This window comes from Schizosaccharomyces japonicus, assembly GCF_000149845.2.
Source record: "Schizosaccharomyces japonicus yFS275 unplaced genomic scaffold supercont5.1, whole genome shotgun sequence".
In the NCBI taxonomy this organism is placed as follows: domain Eukaryota; kingdom Fungi; phylum Ascomycota; class Schizosaccharomycetes; order Schizosaccharomycetales; family Schizosaccharomycetaceae; genus Schizosaccharomyces; species Schizosaccharomyces japonicus.
In genome coordinates, this window is record NW_011627860.1 from 1,024,949 (window position 1) to 1,044,068 (window position 19,120).

General features: G+C 42.6%; 9 protein-coding genes and 1 non-coding gene across 10 annotated transcripts; 6 read left to right on the forward strand and 4 right to left on the reverse strand.

The window, feature by feature from the left end:
* Nucleotides 1-1,154: 1,154 nt before the first annotated feature.
* SJAG_02580 (phosphoprotein phosphatase) lies at nucleotides 1,155-3,234 on the forward strand (the record flags this gene model as incomplete). Its single annotated transcript, XM_002173750.2, has 1 exon — nucleotides 1,155-3,234. One exon carries the CDS (start codon nucleotides 1,155-1,157, stop codon nucleotides 2,991-2,993), a length of 1,839 nt encoding a protein of 612 aa, XP_002173786.1. The 3' UTR covers nucleotides 2,994-3,234.
* Nucleotides 3,235-3,288: 54 nt separating this feature from the next.
* SJAG_02581 (hypothetical protein) lies at nucleotides 3,289-5,860 on the reverse strand. The gene is made up of 3 exons (XM_002173751.2): nucleotides 5,709-5,860; nucleotides 5,304-5,638; nucleotides 3,289-5,208 (listed from the first exon to the last, which is right to left on the reverse strand). Exon 3 carries the CDS (start codon nucleotides 4,643-4,645, stop codon nucleotides 3,653-3,655), a length of 993 nt encoding a protein of 330 aa, XP_002173787.1. The 5' UTR covers nucleotides 4,646-5,208; nucleotides 5,304-5,638; nucleotides 5,709-5,860; the 3' UTR covers nucleotides 3,289-3,652.
* Nucleotides 5,861-7,499: 1,639 nt separating this feature from the next.
* SJAG_02582 (phosphoprotein phosphatase) lies at nucleotides 7,500-9,911 on the forward strand. Its single transcript, XM_002173752.2, has one exon. It carries the CDS (start codon nucleotides 7,760-7,762, stop codon nucleotides 9,674-9,676), a length of 1,917 nt encoding a protein of 638 aa, XP_002173788.1. The 5' UTR covers nucleotides 7,500-7,759; the 3' UTR covers nucleotides 9,677-9,911.
* Nucleotides 7,549-7,641, forward strand: SJAG_16021. Its single transcript has one exon. It is a non-coding gene; the product is annotated as a tRNA-Leu (tRNA).
* SJAG_02583 (farnesyltransferase beta subunit Cpp1) lies at nucleotides 9,908-11,035 on the reverse strand (the record flags this gene model as incomplete). Its single annotated transcript, XM_002173753.1, has 1 exon — nucleotides 9,908-11,035. One exon carries the CDS (start codon nucleotides 11,033-11,035, stop codon nucleotides 9,908-9,910), a length of 1,128 nt encoding a protein of 375 aa, XP_002173789.1.
* A 176-nt stretch (nucleotides 11,036-11,211) lies between these two features.
* On the reverse strand, nucleotides 11,212-13,518 carry SJAG_02584 (rhophilin-2; the record flags this gene model as incomplete). Its single annotated transcript, XM_002173754.1, has 1 exon — nucleotides 11,212-13,518. One exon carries the CDS (start codon nucleotides 13,516-13,518, stop codon nucleotides 11,212-11,214), a length of 2,307 nt encoding a protein of 768 aa, XP_002173790.1.
* A 14-nt stretch (nucleotides 13,519-13,532) lies between these two features.
* Nucleotides 13,533-15,210, reverse strand: SJAG_02586 (SNARE Slt1). Its single transcript, XM_002173756.2, has one exon. It carries the CDS (start codon nucleotides 15,057-15,059, stop codon nucleotides 14,394-14,396), a length of 666 nt encoding a protein of 221 aa, XP_002173792.1. The 5' UTR covers nucleotides 15,060-15,210; the 3' UTR covers nucleotides 13,533-14,393.
* Nucleotides 13,691-14,319, forward strand: SJAG_02585 (40S ribosomal protein S24). Its single transcript, XM_002173755.2, has 2 exons — nucleotides 13,691-13,818; nucleotides 13,874-14,319. The coding sequence occupies exons 1-2, from the start codon at nucleotides 13,750-13,752 to the stop codon at nucleotides 14,201-14,203; spliced, it is 399 nt and encodes a 132-aa protein (XP_002173791.1). The 5' UTR covers nucleotides 13,691-13,749; the 3' UTR covers nucleotides 14,204-14,319.
* Nucleotides 15,211-15,397: 187 nt separating the features above from the next.
* On the forward strand, nucleotides 15,398-17,659 carry SJAG_02587 (prevacuole/endosomal FYVE tethering component Pep7). Its single transcript, XM_002173757.2, has one exon. It carries the CDS (start codon nucleotides 15,883-15,885, stop codon nucleotides 17,503-17,505), a length of 1,623 nt encoding a protein of 540 aa, XP_002173793.1. The 5' UTR covers nucleotides 15,398-15,882; the 3' UTR covers nucleotides 17,506-17,659.
* On the forward strand, nucleotides 17,609-18,854 carry SJAG_02588 (ER protein translocation subcomplex subunit Sec62). Its single transcript, XM_002173758.2, has 3 exons — nucleotides 17,609-18,381; nucleotides 18,428-18,494; nucleotides 18,580-18,854. The coding sequence occupies exons 1-3, from the start codon at nucleotides 17,768-17,770 to the stop codon at nucleotides 18,736-18,738; spliced, it is 840 nt and encodes a 279-aa protein (XP_002173794.1). The 5' UTR covers nucleotides 17,609-17,767; the 3' UTR covers nucleotides 18,739-18,854.
* The last annotated feature ends 266 nt before the right edge of the window (nucleotides 18,855-19,120 follow it).

A 19,120-nucleotide genomic window follows, 5' to 3' on the forward strand; every position in this document is an offset into this window, starting at 1 on the left:
TGAATGGGCCCTTGGTTGTTCCGTGTATCCGTGACCGGCAGCGCGGAAGTTCATGGAGCATTTTTCATCGGGCCTATTCATAATGCAAAGCTGATGACTGGTGACATTGGACCGCAGGTGACGCTAGCGACGGCCTTAAATCGTATCGTTTGTCGCATCTCAAGGCTCAAAACACCACTCGAGGCGGATTTACTGGTGTCACTAGCGTTTACGTGGTCACATGCGCGAGGCTTCTTCCTCGTGTGAGCCGAAGCCCTATAAGCGTTGCATGTGCAATTGCACAAGAACGATAGCACATTTCTTGATGAAAGTTTGCTTACTCATTGCTCTATCAGTTTTCTATCAGTTTATCTAAGATTGCTGTTTTTTGAGTGCTTTTTGGAGAACCCGTTGTGTCCGGAGCGGATGAGTGCTTATTTTTCCTGTTGAGGCTTTTCGGACAATTGAGTGCAAATGTGACAGCAATTGCACTATTGCTGTGCAAGGAAAAGGCCATTCACGGTATTTCCTGCTGCGCTTGTCTCGGAATCGTGTCACCAAGATCCGCATTTTCTCTCCACGGTGTTGCTGGATGTCTGCTGTGCGTACTTGCAACGAATTCTTTGCTGCTGTTGAGCCATTTTTCCTTGGGATTACGCACGTTTTCGTCGCTTCACAACGATAATGGGCACCCGCCAAGAATGGCATTCAACGGTTGCATTCCGCGGTAAGGGAGTTTCTCGGTTGTCGGGGTTTCTGTTTTCAGTCTGAGACCAATTGAGTCGGCTCTTTGTCGCATGGCAATCGCAGTTCATCGATAAAGTCGATAGCTTTGCGAAGATGACTGCTCGCATGCGAAAAAAAGGTTTTGGTTATTCTTGGACGTACTCGATTCCCGCATATAAAGGGAAGTCTCGCAACCTTGTTTTCACCAGTCAAGCAGCGTTTCCTCTTTCTCAACTGTGAATTGTCATTGACACTTGCAGCTTATTAGGCTACCATTACTGGAAGTTTGAGTTTGGACTTGTTCAATTAACGAGTCAAGGTAAAGTATCAACTTTCCCGGTTTCCTTCTTTGTTTTTCTTTCTTCTTTTTTCTTCTCCTCCTTCTTCTTTTTCCCGTCCCTTCTTCGTCCGCTTTTGTGTAATTCTTAATATCGTGTCACGGATTTGCAATGGCTCCCACTCTGAAGGCATTTGCAGCTAACCTCCTGGCACTCACGGGCTTCGCTAGAAAAAGCGTTACCGAGGAACCCACTGAGACTGATGTCGACTGGATCAATTATCACTCCAACACCACTTACAACCTCACTGAGCTCATTAGCCCCTTGGAATGGGGACAATTGAACTTCATCCACACCACCGACACTCATGGTTGGTTGGAGGGCCATCTGGGCGACGACCGCTACAAGGCCGATTTCGGTGAGTTCAAGTCGTTTGTTGAACGCATGAAGGCAATTGCTGCCGAAAAGGATGTTGATCTGTACATTGTCGACACTGGTGACTTGCACGACGGTACCGGTTTCTCTGATGTTACTTCACCCGATGGTTTGTACACAGACGAGATTTTCAAGGCTCTTCCCTTCGATCTCTTGACTATTGGTAACCATGAGCTTTACAAGGCTGACGTCTCTCGTCACACCTACAACACCTTTGTGCCTCACTGGAACGGTCATTATATTACTACGAACGTTGACATTTACGACACCAACACTGGTAGCCTGGTGCCCTTCGGTAAGCGTTATTACCACTTTACCACTGCTCACGGTGTGCGTGTTCTTGTGCTCGGTTTCCTTTTCGACTTCACTGGTAACAGCAATGCTACTGTTATTACCAAGGTTGAAGACACTATCCAGACCGAATGGTACCAACACCAAATTCGCCGCCAAGATGTAGATTTGTTCTTGGTTTTGGGTCACATTCCTATCCGTGACTGGAACGAGTGGAAGGCCATCCATGCTTCCATTCGTGCTGTCCACCCCAACACCCCTATTCAAATCTTTGGTGGTCATTCTCATGTCCGTGATTTCACCGTTTTCGACAATGCCTCCGTTGCTTTGGAGTCTGGTCGTTACTGTGAGACTGTTGGCTGGCTCGCTATTGACGGTATCTCTTCCTCCAACGCTACCGTTCAAAACATTGGCAAGACTGTTGCTAACATTACTTCTCGTCAAAGCTACAGCAACGTCACCGGCTCGAACATCACTCTTTCTTACTCTCGTCGCTACCTTGACTTCAACCGTGAGACCTTTATGTTCCATACGAACACTAACGACAGCACTTTCAACACTACTGCCGGTTACAATCTTACCAAGCAAATTACTGCTTACCGCAACAAGCTCAACATCTCTGTTCCCTATGGCTGCAGTCCTCAAAACTACTACATGACTGAGGTTCCTCACAACTCCTCCTACAGTTTGTACAAGTTCTTCAATGACGAGGTTTACCCGTCCATCGTTGTGAACGAGGAGCGTGATTCCTACCCTCATGTTATTCTTACCATTGGCGGTGGATTCCGTGGCAATCTGTACAAGGGTGAGTTCAACACGGACACCATGTACCAGGTTTCTCCCTACTCTACCAACTTCTTCAACTACATTCCTAGTGTTCCTTACAAGTATGCCAAGTATGTGTACACTAGCTTGAACAACGGTCCCACTCTTAGAGCCGATGCTTTGGAGGGCTTTTTCATGACCCCTGGTTACACAACTTCTGATGACTTGGGTGAAGACGGTGATGACACGAGACACATTGAGGTTCCTTACTACAAGTCCCCTAACGTTTTGTACAAGGAGATCAGTTTCAACGGAACTGAGCCCGACTACGTTGATCTTATTTCCATCAACTTCATCCAAAAGAAGGTGACCAATGCACTCAACGTCATTGCCAACAAGACTCTGTACAAGGACAGCGACTGGATGAGTTACTTTGTTCGTGATGATGGACGTGACTCTCTCACTGACCTTCTTCCCCTCTATGCTCAGAAGTACTGGAACAAGACTTGCAGCAACTGAGCAGGTCGTATGAAACAATAATCTCGATGGTTTTTCTTCTCTGAATAGACATGATAAAGTTTGTTGCACGGGCAATCTCGGTGTTTAGGATTTGCTTGATGGGTTCTTAAGTTCTGCTATCCTTTATTGGGTTCCCTGTTTTTGAAATTATGTTTGGTAATTATGTTTACCGTTTTCTTTATCACTTTCCTAATATTACTTTTTTTATATTAATATATTACTATGATTTTTTTTTGGCAAATTTAGTTGCTGGTTTGAGAGTGCGTTGCACCTATTGTGGAATATATGCTTCGAATGGATTACTTTGTAAGAATTCACGCTAATAGAGTGTGCTCAAATTGTACAATTTTAACAGAGGGTTCATTAATAACTAGGGAAACTTCATGATATACACATAGCTAAGGGCGCCATAATTCTAATGTAACATTCCAATGGGTATGGAGAAAGAAGAGAGAAACGAACTTAAGATGGATTAAGAAAAGTAAGACTGAAAATGGAAGAAAACGGAAAAGAGGATAAATAATAACCGCATAGTAATTGCGAAGCAAGAAAGCAAAGCAGCATGCTAATAATCACTGGTTGCGCTTATGAACGTTAGGAACTCAATTGGAGGGGAAGAAAACGAAAAGAATGGCCAAAAACGTAACGGAGCAAAAGGATTACACCTTCACTGAGCTCAAAATGCTGTTCTTTTTATCATGATCATAAGAAGAATCGCCCATCAAACTGTTTTCAGTCACATCATAGGAAACAGCTGGCGACATGTCTGTAGTTAATGTATTAACTTTAGTAAAGTTATCATCTTCCACAGTGATGTGTTGTACATCGACAGGAAGCTGTTTCACCTCCGTGACGGGCCACATAACACCAAGTAATAACGCCGAAGTTACCACCATGGGAATAAGGTCGAACACATCGAAATAAACTTCGCGCGTAATAACGGGTCCGCTCCAGCCATATGCAAGCTCGACAACGCGATAAATGGAACGAATGAAGATGGAAATAGTAGCAGCAACAAGCAATCCAATGGATAAGAAACGTTTAGAGGAGTAAGGAGGTTGTAGATCAGGATTTAACACAACCCCATAGGCATAGGAGGTGCGATAAGGACGATTTTTACAATAACGGACAACAAAGTCAATGCCGGCGTAGCAAAAAAGCGAAAGGCCGATGAGCTGAATAATAATGCCCGCAAGCATCACATTTCCACCCGTATCCATCGTGTGTTGATTTGTACTGCTTGAGCCAGCGATGCCGCCGCCGACAGCCTGAATTACAAGCGCAACAATGTCGCATGAAATAAAAACAATTGCGTATAACTTGGGTCTTAAAATAGAATAATCGGGTCCATAAAGGCGTACGAGGTATTGAAGAACCACGTAAATCTGAGCCGTATAAAAGCAGGGTGCGATGATGAGTGCAGCAACCTGACACACGAACGCATTAAAGCTCAGTGGATCTGCGCTTGATTTAACACGAGCGCCCCAACCAGCAATCTCGATAATTGTACCAATGAAAGGAATGATTGGAAGATAGTCCTTGAGGACGCTAGCTTGGATCGCTTCACCGATGGCAACCACTGAGAAGCAAACAACGCCGACAATGCCGACCCATTTTGTGGGTATATAGCCATACCAAGGAGAGGCATCCATTCAAAATGACTGAATAAAATAGAATTGAAATAAATAAGGGGCAAATGAAAGAAGCAAGGGAGAGAGGAAAAGTCACCCTGTGGGTAATAAGGGACAACGACAGTATGGATGTTCTTAAGAAGCAGCACAAGTTCAAGTGTGAGACAAATAATGCCCCAGCAGACGGAATTCCTGGACGCCGAAGTAGCTTGTCAATCTCTTGTGAAACCGAGAACCGGTCGAGGGAAAATGAATATATATTCGGCGATTAAGCAGCGAAAATATGTCCACTAAGATCAAAGGAAAGTGCGCGAATTTTGTAGAATGCGACACGATCTCGGGTATGAGAAGGAGTGGAAATGATCAATTAAACAACGGATTCCGTGACACCTAAGGGCTGTAGGAGGGCGTTGAGTTGTTCTTGATAATTTGATAAAGCTGTTGTAACTTTCTATTGGAGCATAAACAATTTATGCTGAGGTGTTTTTGTTATTTAATCCTTTGGCAAACCGGGGTAATTGGTTTATAGTTTTTCGGCACAAAATTAAACCTCGTTCTGACGAACGCAAAAATGTCGGTACCGACTAAAAAACTGTTAGCAGCCGACAAAAAACAAAAGCGGCGAGCCGTTCTCCTGTCTAGTCTCTTTTTAAGGCCGCATTTTTGGCCAATGACGTACAAATCTGCAGGGCAGAGTCATTCCACTTGAAGGGGCTAATAAAGCGTTCACTTCTGAAGGGCCACCAAGCGAATCGACATCGGAAATCAATCTTCTGATTGCAGCTGTTCGCACGGCTTCGCCTCGCATTTCTCTGATATTTTCTCGGTAATTAAGGTTCGGTTATGTGAAGACGGCACTGTAGCCGACAAGATTCTCGGTAATTCCATCGACGTCATCACGTCAAAAATGTTGCTCAGGAACGTGGATCAATTACCGTGCCCTTGTGATCTGCAGTGAACCCATTTAAAGCAAGTTTGCTGGGCTTGAAAAGACGGGTAACAAATAACGAGCGTCTAAACGAGTCAGAATCAGAGAAAAACATGCAAGCAGACATCAATTCATTATGTAACCTCCCTTACGCACCTAATTTTGGCGTATGACCCCTCCTCAAAGCTAATTGCAACCTGTTTCTTTGTTAGTAGAAGCTAGGAGAAGTTAGGGTTTCGACTGGGGTGGAATAGAGAAAAGCGAATCCGCGAAAAAACAGAAATTAACAAAACGATACATAATCCAATTTATTACATTCATGCTTATACTAAGAAATAAAATTTGCAATATATATGAAAAGCAAAATTAAAGTTGTCTGCACGAGGACTTTTAGCGTAAGATACGCAAAAGGAAAAAACAAGAAAGACGCTATTTACATTTACAGCTCTTAATGCATGTAAATAATGCGTTAAGACTGTGTGCTTTTTTTTTTGTATGTGTGTCCTCAACGTTTTATGGGAGCAAGGAAGGAGCAATGCAAAAAATTGGTGTAGTGCTAATAAAACACTTACTTTCCTTTACTACTAAGTGATAACGACAACACTGCGGCTCATGAACTCAGCTTGGTCTTACATACTGAGCAATTGTCACTTGATTTTCTGTGTATCTATCATAATATCGATAAATCTTCTTTGACTTTTTTCCGCATGGGAAGATTCCTTAGCTTGGTCTTCGTTGGGAGAATGAGAGAATGACGTATACACATGTATCGGTGCTCGTAGACCGACCATCGCGAATACTACCCCTGAATCGGTAATATACCCCGCATCATTTTCTTGGTTATATTCCGTAAAATCACCTCAATCGCAGGGTTTCAACTATACTTAGTAAGGATCAAGGAACTGGCTTCCAATAGACCGGTTTAAGCATGGTTATTTTAATGCTGTGTCTGTTTCTGACCATATTCTCGTGTAGAACCCCTGTCGGCTTTTCAGGGATACGTTGACGTTTAAATTAAGCAATGCGACAAATAATCTGTAGCGACATACGAGGGATAGTAAGTAACGGTACTTCAAAGCGTCCTGTATGATTTTATACATGTTCTATACTGTTCGAAGAAAATAAGTTGTTTTAGGGTACTTACGGTCAATGCAAGGGGCTGTACACTGTTTCTGTCCGTTACTATTTCTTTTGGTTTGACAATTGTTGATTACGTAAAGTAATTTTATCTGCTCGTAAACATGGTGTTTCCTTTCTACAAGAATAAATAAAAACATTATATATTGCTAAAGATTGTTGAGCATGCAGCTGAAGGAAGAGTAAGAAGAAGAAGAAGAAGAAGAATAAGAATATTATTATTATTATGATTATTATTTTTAAATAAATAAATAAACACAAAAAACCGAAACTCGCAAGGTATTAACAAGACTATATACAGCATTATACGAAAATTGAAATCATTTAGCACACTCAACTCATCGCAACTACCGAGTTTGAAAAGTGAGAATACAATACGAAGCACGGGTTGAACGCCATTCGTAGCAGTGCGGCAACTGCGGTTTTACTGTGAATAGAGAAACACACACATGCTAGAATAAAAGGTCTGTTATACGTAGAGGCGAGGAAAACCACCGAACTGTCACAAGCAAATGAACTTTGAAAATGAAACAATCATTCAACTAATTGGTTTCTCAAATTGAAGGGCTAAGCATTCGCTAGCATTCATTGCTATTACGAAGCAAAGAACAAGTTATTTCTTTTACATTTGCACATCTTGCAAAATTTCAATGGCTATACTCCGTTGAACAGTACTTGTTTCTTTCAACAATTAACTTTTAAAACCCTTTGCGCATAATATTCCATTAAGGTTTCATTAACCGATGTTTATTTTCAGAACATTTAAAGAAAGCAAGTTATTCATTATCGTTATAAGCCTAAGAACAAAATGTTTAATTAAGCTGGTGATAAGCATTTACAACTCACGACATTTCGAACAGGAAGGGTGTCCGAGTGGTTATGGAGCTAGGTTTAGGTTGACACAGCAACTCCCTAGTGCGAAAGCTCGCGGGTTCGAGTCCCGCCCCTTTCATCATATTTTTCTATTTTTCAGGTTCTTTGTTTTAAGACAATAAGTGCCTTTTATTTTGCACATTACATATAAACATAAACAAAATCAGAAGAATCGAGCCAGGCTTGAAAACAGACTGATGCTCCCCTTTATTTTACAAGGTTTTTTCACTTTTCAATTATTTATCCAATGCACCTCACTATATGTACCTCAACAACAGATACTTGATGTCTCAGACTGTTCTAATTCAAGCATCCGTCCCCTTGAACTTGGTCAGTTAAACATTCTTCATACTACAGACATTCATGGTTGGCTTGCTGGACACAGGAATGACCCACGTTACGACGCTGACTTTGGTGACTTTCTCTCATTCGTAAAGCATGTTAGAGAGATCGCTGAACAACAAGGGGTTGATTTATTGCTTGTCGACACTGGCGATCTTCATGATGGAACAGGTCTTTCAGATTTGTCTAATCCTCCTGGCTCATTGACCAACAAATTATTCTCTTCGGTACCATACGATCTTCTTGTTGCTGGAAATCATGAGCTTTACGTACCTAAAGTTGCCTTGGACACATATCTTAATTTTGTACCACTGTGGCAAGGTCGCTATTTAGCATCTAATGTTCAGGTGTGGAACGAAACTCTATCTACCTATGTGCCGTTTGGAGAACGCTTCTACTTCTTTCAAACCAAGCACTCTCTCAACGTACTCGCACTCGGTTTTGTTCAACCTTTCTCCGGCGTTGCTGAGAACATTCGTGTACAGAGTATGTTTGATGTCTTCCAAGAAAGTTGGTGGCATGAAATCGAGAACATAAAGAATGTAGATGTTATTATTCTTTTGCTCCACATACCTGTAAGACAATCTCTTGATACAAAGCTTCTTCATGCTCATTTGCGCCAAATTTTTCCTCACGTTCCTATTCAGATACTTGGCGGTCATTCTCATGTTCGTGATTTTACAATATACGACTCTTCTTCCACTGCCCTTCAGTCCGGTCGCTATTGTGAAACATTGGGGTGGATGACTCTGGACGGGCTAAATGGCACAACAGCTGCTAAACGTTTCGCTGGTAGGCCTATTTCCCTTGATGCTCCCCGCGAAAGCCTTCCTGGCTTACCTGATCCAAATAATGGCGTTACGTTTTTCCGAAAATACATTGACTGGAGCCGGCAGGGCTTCGAGTGGCATATAAATGCCCTCCGAGTTGACTCAGATGTTGGCTTCCATTCTTTTATGTATAAAGAATACACTGATAATCAATTCGACACACCGGAGGGTTCAGCTTTGAAAAAGCAAATTAATTCCTACCGTGCTTCTTTAAACTTAACCCAAATCCTTGGTTATGCTCCAAAATCATTTGCTGCAACATCTGTCCCCCCAAATTCTTCTCGGTCTATATACTACTTTTATCAAAACCACGTCCTGCCAGAAATAGTTGTCAACCCGGAACGTTCTTCTGTCCCTAGATTAATTGCCATCAATAGCGGAGCAATTCGTGGTGGCTTACAGCAAGGCCCATTTACAAATGATGAATTATTCCAAGTATCCCCTTTTCGACAAAACACATTCGTTTACATTAAAGATATACCTTCCTCTGTGGTTAAGAACCTGGTGTTTGCATTAGAGGACTCCGGATACTTGAGCGAGTCTGAGATGATGAATGTAAAGCCGGACTCTTTTTCTTTCGCATCTCTTAAGGTCCATAATAGCCTCCCCATTAGGCCTGGATACACTACAGATGATGCCTTTGGTGTCTGTGGTGATGATACACCTCATATGTCTCTTCCTTTTTACAAAGCTCCTAATTACTTATGTTCAGAGGTTTACTTAAACAAAACCGCAGATGCATTACCTGAATCCGACTTTCCTATGGATGTAGTCACCGTGAACTTCGTTGTTCCAAGAATCACTCCCATACTCAATCATTTGCTAAGCGACAAAGTTATCGACAATAACGACTGGCAGCCCTATTTTTACAGAGATGATGGTCGGCATACTTTAACAGATTTGCTTTTACTTTATGCGGAAAAACACCGCTGGACCCATTGAAGTCTTTTATAATGCACTAATTTATGACACAGATACGACTTCAGCTTGCCTTTACTGCTTTTAGTACTTTTTTTATCCGTAACTAATAATTCCTATTCATTATAAATCTCAGACGTTGTACATATAGTCATGTTCCAATCGAACACTGAAATTCATTTGATAGAATGTATTCTCATGAGCTTTCATTATATCCTTAACTACATTATAGCAAAGGACACCTGCGTGTCATTATCAACACTGAAGTGAAGAAAAATGGGTAATCATAGACTCTGCATCATTAACGGGGACGCAGCATACAGGATGAGCGGGTTGCAGAGAAGGATAATCATCATAGCGAGGGGAGCTACTGTTTTGTGCATGAACACGATTATCGACTAGACGGTAATTGTGAGCAATACTCGATAAGCCAAGGAGACAGTAACAAGTGTGATACAAATCGGCGGGCTTGGGAGGCTTATCTCTAAGTCCACCGGTAGCAGGCTGACAACATTGGTATATGTACTCCTGCAATTTCTCACTTTTGATCAGAGGACGTGTGTCCGAGTCACTATTTGCTTCCAATGCAAACAGATTGACGGATGCACCAACCCACCAACTATAGCAGCCGTCAACGAGCTTGTTCGTACGACCCGAAAGACCACCCAGGATGGCGTCTTGTCTTTGGGTAAGCCAGCGGGCAAGAGGGATACGCCGAACCCGAGATGATCCATTAAGCACCGAAATTGCAGCCAACGAGCAAAACGTGTAACCTCCGTGTGCCTCTGTACCTGGGTTTCCTGCAAAGCCTCCCTCGTACGTCTGACACTGCAGCAGCCAATCCAGGGTTCCATCAAATAAATGAGGATAGTTGACACCGTCAACTAAATAGGCAATGCACACTGCGGCGTAAGAGGCACGGGAATCACATTCACCTTCATCGTGAACACGAAAAGAACCGTCGGCATTCCGCAGCGACATAAGCCAGTCTAACAACCGTTTCTTGTCGATTAAATCGTAAGCCTCAGAATTGTTACACAAACATATTGAAAGAACCGCTGCGTAAGTAGTCAAAATATGCTCTTTATGTCCAAGACCATTAGTGAAACCACCATTAGGACCACGAAAAGTCGCTAACGTATGCACTGCTTGTTCTTTGACATCATCTGTTAGACGCCCTAATAATGCCAAAGACACAAGTTCCCAATAAATGATCCATGTTTTGGATGCATCAAGAACAGTATACGGAGCCGGAAAGGGTTTTAAAGAGCTCTCCAGAAATTTTATATGTGCATCAAGTGCAAACCCCGTAGAAGGCTTGTCCAAAAATGGCTTACAAACGGCATTTGTTTGTTCGTAAGCACGAAGCGTTTCAAAAGACATAGTGAACAAGAATACGAGTTAACAGCAGTGCACACGCCGAAGTCGTAATCTAAAGAGAGAAAGGCACAAAAGGGATGAGAAAACGAGTCGTGACTTGTTCGTTTGGGAGTGCCCCCGTCAAAAAGAAATGAACCTTGGTGTGGCACCAAATTCAGGGGAAGCAACAACTACAAAAGTTATAGCCGCACATTGTTCATGGCAGAAGTAATATCGTTTGTTCCTGATGTATACTTAAGTTGAGCAATGCATTCTGCCCCTTGTTTGCGCCTTTCAAGGAGCTCCGCTTGAAGTTGCTTTTGCAAAAGCTTAAGCTTTGCAGAAACACCATCGTAAAACTCAATTCCCTTTTTTATGCCACTGTGAAGTGACATTGCAGCGTCGCCAGATTTTTTGTAGTGCTCAATAAGTTTTTCATGCTGTTTTTGACGAGCGGAAAAGTTTTGAACGCATTCCTCAAACACGGGATTATGCTTGAGCTTGCGGACAACTTCGATGACTTCGTCCATTAAGACTTTCTGCTGCTCAATTGTCCCGCCAAGTCGAACAACTAATGGCTTAAATTGTTTATTCACTTCGGTGTTGCAAAATTCGTCAGGATTCAAGGCATCGTCTTTCATAATACTGTTATCCATCAAGGCGCCAGACACGTCCAAAGATTTGTACTTTTGGCGCATTGCTTCCAACGTTTTTTCTCTGTCCGGAACAAGTTTTTGGATACGAGATTGAAGTTCATCGAGCATGTCAATTTGTATCTCCATATTTCTTGTCTGCTCCTGAGAGGAAATAGGCAAATCAAGCAGACTCTCGGGTCGAGCGGGCTTTGGCGTGCATAATTCTTCGTGAAGTCTTGTAGAATTGCAAATGACGGCAACGTCGTTAGCAATTCTATCATGCAGTTCAAACAGTTTACTGTTTGTTTCATCCGCCGCCTCCAAGGACGCCTGTAGTTGATTTAGTTGGGTTAAGTAAGGGGCGGAAAATGAGGAACTTGGACTCAGTGTCCATTTCGACGACAGCTTTGCGCGCATTTGCTCATTCTGCGTTGTTTCTACTGCCAAATCATTTTTCATATCAGCAATCAATCCCTTTAATTCGGCGGATTTTGCTTCCAACAAGCGAAGGCTATTTTCATGACTGCTGTCTTTTAGGAGCTGATGTATTTCCATCAGTTCACCAGGTATCTCGTTTTTCTTGTAAAAGTTCCAGCGGATCATCCTTTTCAAATTCTGGATGTCAAGAGTTGCAAGCATTGTTGCCAACAATGTGTTCTGCTCTTCGACGAGCTTCTCCTCTCTCCGAACTAGATTCGCTGCGGTCTCGGAACACAGGGAACTCGTTGAAGCTAGCGCAGTTGGCGTGAAATTGCGAAACATATCCTTAGCGCTGGCAACGTCCTTTCTGTTTCTAGCATACATTTGCGTGACATGTATGGGGGAAAGAACATGTTTCGAAGGCAAAGGCTCTAACTCTTCTTCGGGAGGGACGCGTTCTTGAAAGACAAAATCATTCTGCTTAATCAATTCCCTCAACTTTCCTTCCATTTTATCAATGTATTGCTTGAACCATTGATTGAAATCCTCCAAAACCGGAAGGCTTACGAAGCGAGGGTCAGGGTGAATGCTTGAAAACTGCTTGAACGCCGCCTCCACAAGCCGTTTTGATTGCTGAAAACGTGCAACTGCCACTCCCGCTGCATCCATGGACATTTCAGCTTGCCCAGCATAATACGAAGCCGACGCTTCCATTGCATTGTTTTTGGCAGACACCAATTCAATTATATCTTTCGGTAAAGAAAACTGAACAGCCTTCAAATCCTGAGTTGCTGAAGCGTATAGAGAAGCGGTAGCACTGGCAATTTTGGAAGCAAGCGATAGATTTGCGGGTTCTCCGTTTCCATCAATACGCAAACGCTCTAAAACACACTCATGTGCCTGAGCAAGCATGATGTTTGACATTGCCAAGAGATATGAGGAATCTAAATCTTTCTGCGACAAACGTAGGAAATACTCTCGTATGTTTGCGAGAACACCAGAAGCACATTGCATGTCATTCGCTGCTTCCTTAAGTCCGTCTACGCCTTCATGAACACAAGATTCTGCACCGGTCTTTGAGCATACGGCGGCAACATTGTACAAAACGTTTGCTTTTTCAAACGCCACAGACATTTCCTTCACAAGTCGATTTTTGGGATCTAGTGTGTCAGACCATTCAAAATGTACGTCGATTTCATTCGTTCCAATGGGGAATCGAAAAGACAGGTAATTTAGCTGCTTGTAGTAAGTATAAATAACTTCCCTACCAGCAGGGGTTTCATCAACATTAATTGCATCTCGTCGTAAAGAGTCGAAATTCCTCACAATTTCATCGAGGTCTTGATCACGTCCGTAGTTCTCTTCAAAAAACTTCTTCAACGGAGTCTTCCAGTCGACTACATTTGAGTTCTTCGACGGTATTGAGATAAAAGGTGTTAGCATATGCTTCATTGGAATGAAATCATGAATTTTTGTCGAGTTTTGGTTTGTTTTTGACAGGTTCCTGGACATCTCGGGGACCCATATAGCCAGAGGGTGGGGATGACATCATATCCAGTAATGATGCCAGGCACGTGATCATCTTAAACCTAAATTTTGCTGAAACACCAAGTAAACTGTGACTGCATTTTTTCCATCCGGGATATTTTGCAAACCGGTTCCATCAACATCACCAAGACCAACATGAGTGAGGCAGTGACCATCAGAACTCGCAAGTTCATGACTAACCGCTTGCTTCAACGCAAGCAAATGGTAGGTTTAGTGCACAGTAGACACAAGAAGGAAGCTGTACTGACAGAATATTTAGGTTGTTGACATTTTGCACCCTGGCAAGGCTAACATCTCCAAGGACGACTTGCGCGAGAAGTTGGCCGAGATGTACAAGGCCAGCGTTGAGAACGTCCAAGCCTTTGGTCTTCGCACTCAATTTGGTGGTGGAAAGACTACCGGCTTTGCTCTCATCTACGACTCGAACGAGGCCTTGAACAAGTTCGAGCCTCACTACCGTCGTGTCCGTATTGGCCAAGCCAACAAGATTGAGAAGGCTTCTCGTCAACAACGCAAGCAACGCAAGAACAGAGGCAAGAAGGTCTTTGGTACCGGCAAGCGTTTGGCCAAGAGAAAGCAATCCGAGTAAGTTAATAAGAAGCTGCCTTGAATTGTCACATCCCTGGTCGAGTGGTTGTAGAATGGAACGAGCTCTTTAGTTCGAGTTTTTTTGTGTGACAACAAATAGGACGACTGTGTAACCTGTGTGCGTTGTGTGTACGAGAAGCTCGCGTGGGTGGTTGAAGGTGGTCGTAGTCTCATTGAGGCAGGAGAGGGAATTATTTCGTAAAATGAATGATAAATAGCATGACGATAAACGCGACTACCGCCGTCAGCACCATGCTTAGTCGTTTCCAGAAGCCAAGCTTCTTTGAACGGACATACTTCATGACACGTTCGTTCGTTGTTTCCAACTTTGTCTGGTTTCCTTCAAGTGTTTCGCCTGTACGCTGAATAACGTGAGCGTCCTGCACAAGGGCATTTGTGAATGAGAGTGCATTCTGCTTGAGAATGGAGGCCATTGACAGAAGGGAGCTGCTGATTTCCGATTGTAACGAGCGTTGCTGTGTCAGTATACGCGCCGTGGAATGTTCCTCTTCATGCTCTTGTTTGTTAAGTGCATTTGTTAGCCGACGCTGACGAAGTTGGTGATTGCATTCTTCTAAACGTTCCTCTTCTTTTTTCCGGAATTCTTGTTGTTTGTAGTCAAGATACATCTCCTGTTCAGCACGCATTTCGTTCAATTCTCCCTGTAAAGCCATAAACCGTTTTGCCAACGCCGAGGGTTCACCGATTTTCAGAAGACTGTTTTCTCCGTTTTCCCAAAAAAGTTTACGAGCATAATCCAGGTTCTTCTCAAACTTTAAGACATCCAACGGGTCTCGAATTTCCTTTCGAATGTTCTGAAACGACTTTTCAAGTGAGCTCAGTAGATCCTCTGCCATACCGTCAAACAACGTAAAAAATAAATAAAAGTGCTTTTCAACAACACCTGCTGCCTAAATTCCCTAACGAACGTAATCCCGTGAAACAATTTGCTCTCTGTTTGGCTCTGGTTAGCCTACCTAGGGATATAGAAAGAGACTTCACCACTTAGTCTACGTCATCGAACGCGACGCGCTAAATGAAACCTTAAAAAGGCTTCATTCAGAAATCTCAAGAACAGCAAAACGAATTATGAGTAACAAGGTGAACATAAATTTGCTGCTAATATATCGATGAATCTGAGGCTAGTCATGCTTCTTTATCCATCTTTTGGGAAATTAACAAAAGTCACGCACCACCGGTTTCGATCGGCAGATTGCTTTAAGCACAATTACCACACCTCATATAACGTCGTTATCTTTCAGTTGTCTAGTTACGAATTAAAACACATCCAAACTTCCGTTGAGAAGCGAAATTCGAGTCTTAGTGGTTACGTTCTGGCCCGATATACGCGTGCTCCGTATCACTGTTCATATGACTAGTGTTTATATTTGCTGGTGCTAAAAACCAAATCTAGTTACTCGTATCGATACATCGAACGTTACCGCGTCCTTCGTTCATCGTGGATACACATTTGAGAAAAGGAAATCTTTGCCCTCACAGTTCCTTCCAAGCTCTCAATTACTGCGAATATTAAAGAATCTGTGAAACGTGTCTACAGACATCAGAATGATATTAGCGGTTTGAGAAAGACCATTGCTGAGTAATGCACTGTTGACTTGTTGATTACTGGAATAACGAATTGAGCATACTTTTTCTTTCGTTTTGACTTAAATTTTTGCTATGTCTCATCGTAGTCCATCAGAACGCCGAGTCCTTGGTCCCAGAAGAGCTTCGCGAGTGTCTATTCAAGGCAGTTCGGCTTCCAAGGAAACATTGGATTCGGCTGAATCTTCGGGAAGGCCCGTTGATTGTCTATTGTGCGGTCAACAATTAACTAGTGTCTCGCAAGTCAATTTCCATATGGAACACGCTCATTTTCAAAATGACCGTGACCAGAAATTCGAAGACATCCAGGAATGGATGATTAAAACAGTACAAAACGCTTCCAAGCTGCAGTCAAGGGCTGTACAAAAAATCATATCACCTATTGCAAAGTATACTGACGAAGACATCGTGGATAATTTCAGTCTTCAGCGCACGAAACGAACGGACCAGTTAGTTACACGGGAGCATTGGCAACCAGAAAACTCTGCTGTTAAATGCAGTTACCCCGGCTGCTCCAAGACCTTGAACTTCCTCTCTGGGCGAATCCATTGTCGAAAATGCGGTCTCGTATTTTGTCACGAGCATACCCTGTATCAGGCGAAACTTTCTCCGTCCGCTGGCTACGATTCTAAACACGGCATTTGGTGCCGTGTTTGTTATTCCTGCTTCATTCAACGGCCGGGGTATGATGATACGAATGGTACAACGCGTTCACGATTCAGTACTTACTCCTCTTTGCGCAAGCCCATTAAAGAAAAACAGGAAATTAACTTCTTACTTTTGGAGAAAAGAGTCAAAAAGTTCGAGAACTTGAAGCTGCAACGCAATGTATCTCTCGTCGGAAACTTGCTGTTCAACGAAGAAAGAAAATTGGAACAGAGTATCGTGCCCTGGAAAGATGACAAGGGAACACATGCATGCCCTGTTTGCAAGAACCCATTTAGCCTGCAACGACGTCGACGACACTGCCGTTTATGTGGTGAGGTTGTTTGCAGGTATTGCGTCTTTGAAATTTCAATTACTACAGTTATTCCCTCGCTGCTAATTTGTAAAAACTGCAACCACTGTTACTTCGAGAAGTTAAAATTCGACATGGAGCGCGCTGAAGCGCCCCCCTATTTGCTCCATGCTCAGCACCTTTGGACATATCGCGAAGCACTTCTATCTCGATTACATAATTACAATGCGGCAGTTAAAAGGGTAACATCTTTTGACACAATTACGGCGGGTGACTTCAATGAACTTAAGCGAAAAAGAAACAAGTTTCTGCAGCTTTCCATGCGCTTTCACCAAACAGCTCTGAAAGTCCAGGATTCACTCTTTCTCTCAGAAACGATAGAACGAGTGAAAAACGCAATTGATCAGCATGCTAAGTATATATTTTACGAATGCACGACAATGCTTCTTCCACTTCCACGCCGCGAACTTGTTATCGGGATACATCACAGGGCTTCATCCATGTCGACTATGACTTCTCAAGCATCATCCAGTATGAAAAGTGATGCTGATGAAATTCAAGAGAAAATAATGTCAGAGAAAATTGTGTTCCAAGAGCAGCTTTTTCTCGTTCAAAAAATGATAGAAGAAGCAAAGCAGAAACGGAAATTTGATGAACTAAAAACCCTCATTGCGAGTCTAGTCCCTATTAAAGAAACTATTGCGAGGTTGGATGAGCAATTACAACTTCAAGAGTCGTAAATGATATTTCTCATGTCTCTGTCTCCGCATCATCTATACAGCTCCGTGTATCTTTTATTTATAGTTTTTCTCTGTATATAGTAATTCTACAATTTACTGAGACCTGCTTTTCGTCCATGTACTACACTCCTTGTTCTACTTACTACTCCACTGGTGTACCTCACCCTTAACGTAATCCTCCCCATTCGGACAAGTGCCTAGACAGTACTAAACTCTTAAAACTGATTAACTTTGTGGCTGTCACTTCTAAAAATACAGTACTATGTCGGCAAAACCTCAAAATGGTCCTCCTCAAGCACCTAACGAAGAAGCAGTGAAATTACGGAAAACTGCAATCGCTCTCACGGAGCTTATAAAGTCGCAGAAGGACATTAAGATAAAGCCTGCTGTCCTGAATGGAAAAAGAACTACTTACTTTCGTGTAAAGCGTGCTTTGCGGTACCTTATGTCAGATGCTTATGACAAAAAACGCGGCAAGGATTTACCAGTTGTCAAAAACCGTGAGGAGGCGGTTAATGTTCTGAAGCTCTTAATTATGAATTCAATGATTGTCCGTGTGGAAAAGCTTCCAGCAAAACACAAAAAACAGCCACTTGTCGAACTTCAAATAAATCGAAACCAGGATTTTCAGGATGACATGCACTATGTCATTTTGTACGAAAGACTCCAAAAACGTGCTGTTTTTGGAGCCCTGGCATTAGTGCTTATTGTTCTTGCACTCATTTTCTATCCTCTTTGGCCTACATCTATGCGTAAAGGCGCCTACTACATGAGCATGGTCGCAATCGGATTCATCCTTTCGTTTGTTGGACTGGTTATTGTCCGTTTCATCCTCTTTTGCATTTCATGCGTTATTGTTTCCCCCGGTATCTGGTTGTAAGTTTCTAAATCTCCGTTAAAGATGGTGCTAACTAGTACACAGGTTTCCCAATTTGCTTGCTGACGTTGGTTTCGTTGACAGCTTCAAGCCTCTCTGGTGCTGGAATGAGGTATGTTGCAAGTATTGATTGCAAATATATATATATATATATATATATATATATATATGTTACGTATAACTAACGTTTGCATTAGAAACCAGGCAAGAAGTCTAAAAAGCATGCTAAAGCTAAGAAATCCGTTAAACCAAGTGATACGAAAATAGAGGCCTCGGAGTCTGTCTCTACTGCCATTCCAACTCCTGCCCAGCCAAAGTATCGTGGACCGACTATTGAAGAGGTTGAGGAAGAGTAATGTATATCCTGTAAAATAGCTTACAAATTTAATTCTTCTACTTACATCAATTGGTGACCTATTACCAAGTCCATTTTCTAGTGTGAACGCTCAACTTTGACTTCTGCTTACTTGCAGTGCCAAGACCCTGACTGTCAATTGACACGTGCGAGAGCTTACTAAATCAAAACTTTAGGAAAAGAAAAACTGCAGAATATGCTACTCTAGAAGTGAAGGCGTAGGTAGTTAAAATTCATTACACTAAACAATGGAGCCACCCAAAACGTCCCGTCACTGTTTTCGACCTTAAAGTTTATGCTATAACTTCGCAACGCCAATTTGTGGTGGTGAGTTTGGCGAGAGATACTCACCACCAAAACATTCCCAACGCTTTTTTAAGGAG